At 47.3% G+C, this 4364-nt stretch overlaps 1 protein-coding gene across 1 annotated transcript in view; it reads right to left on the reverse strand.

The window, feature by feature from the left end:
- Positions 1-162: 162 nt before the first annotated feature.
- SARC_01796 (hypothetical protein) overlaps positions 163-4364 on the reverse strand; it is a gene marked incomplete at its 5' end in the record, with an annotated part of 15423 nt that continues 11221 nt past the window's right edge. The window contains 5 exons of the mRNA XM_014304464.1: positions 163-1223; positions 1848-1905; positions 2575-2730; positions 3422-3653; positions 3971-4159. Coding sequence (XP_014159939.1) covers positions 242-1223; positions 1848-1905; positions 2575-2730; positions 3422-3653; positions 3971-4159 — 1617 coding nt within the window. The 3' untranslated portion in view covers positions 163-241. The remainder of the gene's footprint in view (positions 1224-1847; positions 1906-2574; positions 2731-3421; positions 3654-3970; positions 4160-4364) is intronic.

Raw genomic sequence — 4364 nt, forward strand, 5'->3', positions numbered from 1 at the left:
TATAATGGAAATAGTCTGAATCTACGAAGAATGTAAATTTAGACAAATACGACTGACGCTCTCAATTGATGTAAGAGTAGCGCACGAGAACCACACCACATGCATGGCGGAGCGGGTTGGCAACGGTACCTTACTCATTTTTTAAAATCTCATTCCAGTCACTGCGATATATAATTTAGGAGTTTAATATTTTGAGGTGTTGTGGTTTTAGATGCGCAGAGGGTGCGGCTCTAGGCCCTATTTACCGGTTACTGTCGTCCGCGCTCGCGGTCTTGCCAACAATGTGTTGTTGTACTTCCATAACTAAATTCTGATGCGTTTGCGACGGGGCCATGTGCTGCTGCTGATTCTCGGCCATGCCCAAGGGGGGTACGTACGATCTCCGTTGCGGCTGGGATTGTTGATTCCCGGATAACGTACGCCTGCGAGCCAAATTTATAGGTTTACTTTGGCCGTGACTACTAAAGTAACCCCCGTCCGAATGGCCCTCCCCCGAGCCCACTCTACTTGCAGCGTTCCCTGTCCTGTTGTTGAGATCATTCATGTTACTGCCCGTTGAATTAGCCGGTTCAAACGGGTTGTTGTTATTACCAGGGTTGATAGGGATATTGCTCTGGAGACCCGAGCCCCTACTGCCGCCCCCTCCCTCCCCTCCCGCGTACGCAGTGGCAGATGTGTACTGATTGAAATGCGCAATGGCTTGCTTGACATCTCGCGAATGTATGTGAGGCGACATGGCCACGAGGTTTGATGTGGGAATGTTATTTATTCCTCCATTATCCCTCGCCCCATTTCCCGAGCTCGTGCTGCTAGCCCTGTCTCGTGATGATTGCTTCCCCTTCGCGTCGCCGACACCCATATCTCTCATGGTATGCTGTAGATTAGGACTGCTCATGCCCATACCCATGCCTTGCTTACTCAGCCGATTGGGAGCGGGACTTCTCATATTGTACGGGATGTTGTTGGCATTGTTCGATGTCAACCCGCCCCCGCCTTGCCCTCCACTGGCACCGTTGCCGGGCATAGGCATTTGTGACTGTGAGTTGGACATTGAGCTCTTTCTGCGTGCGAGGGCGTGCGAATGACTCCCCACCGCATTAGTGCTAGCATTGTTTGAAGTTGAAGCCATCCCCATGCCCGCGGAATGTGTTAGCACATCGGAGGACAGAGAGTACTTCTGGTTGCGCGAGAATTGTCCGGGGCGGTACGGTTTGTCCTGTCGTCTGTAGGGGTGTTGCGTATAAGTGGAGTGGGATGAGATGAAAAATTTGAAGATATCAGGGGACTGAGTAACTGGGTAAATAATACTGAATTGAATTCAGTACGAAGGCAAGTAGGGTATGAGAGTTGGCATTAAAATTTGGGCAGGAATGAGGCGTCAAGCCCAGATGCGGGCTCGTCTACGGGATATAAGTGGATGGGATGGATGAGATTGTTTCTCAACGCAAATGCGAATGAGACTATTCCCACATACAAATACGGTTGGGTTACCGCAGTGGCGATGAACCCAACCCTAGAAAAAAGCGATGACCATTTTGGAACGGAACAGAGCAGTGAGTACTAGAGTGTCAACATATAGCGCGGACATGCGAGTTTTCTAGCCGCAGGCAATAGAGATATGGGTTGTGATCGAACACCTCGCATTGATAACCCGACGAAGTGAATTGGAATAAATAATGCTCAACATTTCTTCCAGTCAGATCAGGCTTAATCATTTAACACAAACAAAAGTGAGCGGCACAGAGAGGAAGCGATTGAAAGAGCACAAAGGTCCACATGCACATGATCAAGTATGTATTATTGTGTGGACGCGCGGGTCAAACAACACTCTTACACCATATACTCACCTATTGGACTGCTGTGGTGTACTCTTCATTGAATCGCCAGGTGGTTTGTAATAGTCGCCTGGGGAATGAATATAGGTTATGAGAATTAGGATGCAGGTACAAAAATTCATTTCAACGGGAATACGCAGAGCCGGAAGGGTGACCTTTCCAGAAGCGCAGGTCATGGTGTGCGTTATCAACGAACTATTATATATATATATATATATATGTATATATATATATATATCAGGTGAATTTTATGTGGTAAATAGGAATATTCTCGTAATTCCCCCAGACCATCTAGACGTGTACCGTTTAGGTATGATACACGGCACTAAAAGGGGCCACATCTGTGCAAAGAGACGCAGCGCACTACAGCCCAACAATCCAACTGCACAGCTCAATCCGAGCAGTCACTGGGCACGTTAACGCCACAGGAAACGTTCACTGATAACAATCTAGCATCGCCAATAAACTGGAAAAGAATAACCGAATCTGCGCTTCAGTATCAGTCCATATTCTCGGTGTGGGTACTATAGACATCGGATCTCGGCGGCCACGCTGTCTTTATCGCTCAGAAATTAACACAAAGACAGAAACCCTTCATTTAAACTGCTCACGGGGCCAAATAGTTAACAAAAGCATTGTCAGCTATTATATGCCCAAAACATGCACCGTTAATTGTATGCCATCACCCTACAATGGCTAACTAAGTTCCAGATACCTACCCTAAACCCTAAAACCCTACCTGAGCCTTTGCTGTGTGAATGCACGCTGCTAGAGTAGATCTGTGAGGAAGGTCGTTGGTTCTTCGGATGCGGCGCTTCTGACGGCCCGTCGACGTCGAATTCCGACAGCCCTTTAGGCGACGAGGCTGGCGAGTTGCTCTCACTTTTCGATCCATCTGCGCATGGGCACGTGCAAGCGGGTGAACGTTAATAAAACGTGCAAACGTGTGTATTCCCACTCATACGTACAGCCGCACAGCAGGAGAAGCAACAATACGTACGAGCGTTTAAATGGTCGTGAAACGTGCAGATGTGTGCACTCAGGCTACTACGAACCACAGCACGGTGGGTATAGTATTGAACGGGCAAGTGTGTATACGACCGTACGCTGTGCATGCGTGTACGATAACATTGTTGGTAAATACGGTAGCATGATAGGTGTAGTATCTAAACATGCAAGCGTGCATATGATAGAAATCTGCGAGCATGAGAGCCTTGTTGTTGGCATGTACAATATAGCATGAGTATTGGTAAGAGGAGGCGTGTATACGTTAAGTGGTTTGTGCACGTGTGTCGTTGTTGGCCCGGATGGACAACCAAAACATAGTTCACATTCACGTTAAGGTTTGTGACATGTGTCCAAAGTATTTAGCTCTAGTACGTGCTTTGACCCACAATACACAAACCGATTCGCCCAGCAGCATACGTAGGCATAGAACACGCACTTCACTAAGCATTGTAGATACCTTTCGAAGCCCACTAACACGAACACAAGTTCTCGTACCGACCCACCCATACCCTTATACAACCCCTTCACACACCCACATCCAGACCCAGACCCAGACCCACACGCATATGTAAAGTTACCTTTCTTACGCAAGTTCTTCGTGTTCTCCTGCGGTGTGCTCTTGAGATTCAACACACCCACCACCAGCGATGACTTTGGCCTGGGCGACGGCTTCGGCAGCGTAGATACGAGTCTTCTGGTTCTGATCTGCAGACCGGCAGGCGAACTAATCACATCGCCCGAGGTATTCTCTTTGAAAGCCAGAGCGGCCCGGTTCATAGACAGCACCTTCTCGTTCAAAACAGACGCTTGCTACAAGGCGCGCAAGGGTTGTTTTTGTTGTCGTTGTTGATAGGGGCGGGGGAGGGGGTGTAATGAAGGGCAACTAAATACACGCAGCGGTATTGTAAAGACTCGATGAACTCGATCTAGGACGGGTCGAATTGAAGTAGGCATGGTGGTTTTGTAGACCCTAACTACTTCATGTGTGGTACAATCCGACATGCCTCCTATGCCCCGTACCAACATGGAACAAGCCCCTACAATGCGTTTCCGTTCAACATACTTGCTATAACCCATACCGTACACAGATGTAACAGATCACCACAGTATATGCGCGCTAGACATACCTCCTTGATTCCGAACCAGAACAGTGGTGCACTGTCCTTGAAAATCCCCGCCCATAAGTACTTGCTATATTTGGCGACCAGGTTATCTACCCACTGCATCTCTGGGGTCTTGTATTTGCCGTTGACTATACTCGTCGTCACGTGGTGTAGGTAGAAATGGGCCTTGTATGCGTACTCGTATGGCACTCGCTGTACGGTACAACGGGCGTGTGTGTGGATAATAGTTGCTGGTATGAATTGTATGGCAATATGCCTCTAGGGTAAACCCCAAAATCCTGAAGCCTTGTACCCACACATAAAAAACATATATACATGTATATATATATTTATATATATATATATATATATATATATATATATATATACTATACTAATACTAATAACTAATAACTAA

This window comes from Sphaeroforma arctica, assembly GCF_001186125.1.
Source record: "Sphaeroforma arctica JP610 unplaced genomic scaffold supercont1.75, whole genome shotgun sequence".
In the NCBI taxonomy this organism is placed as follows: Eukaryota; class Ichthyosporea; order Ichthyophonida; genus Sphaeroforma; species Sphaeroforma arctica.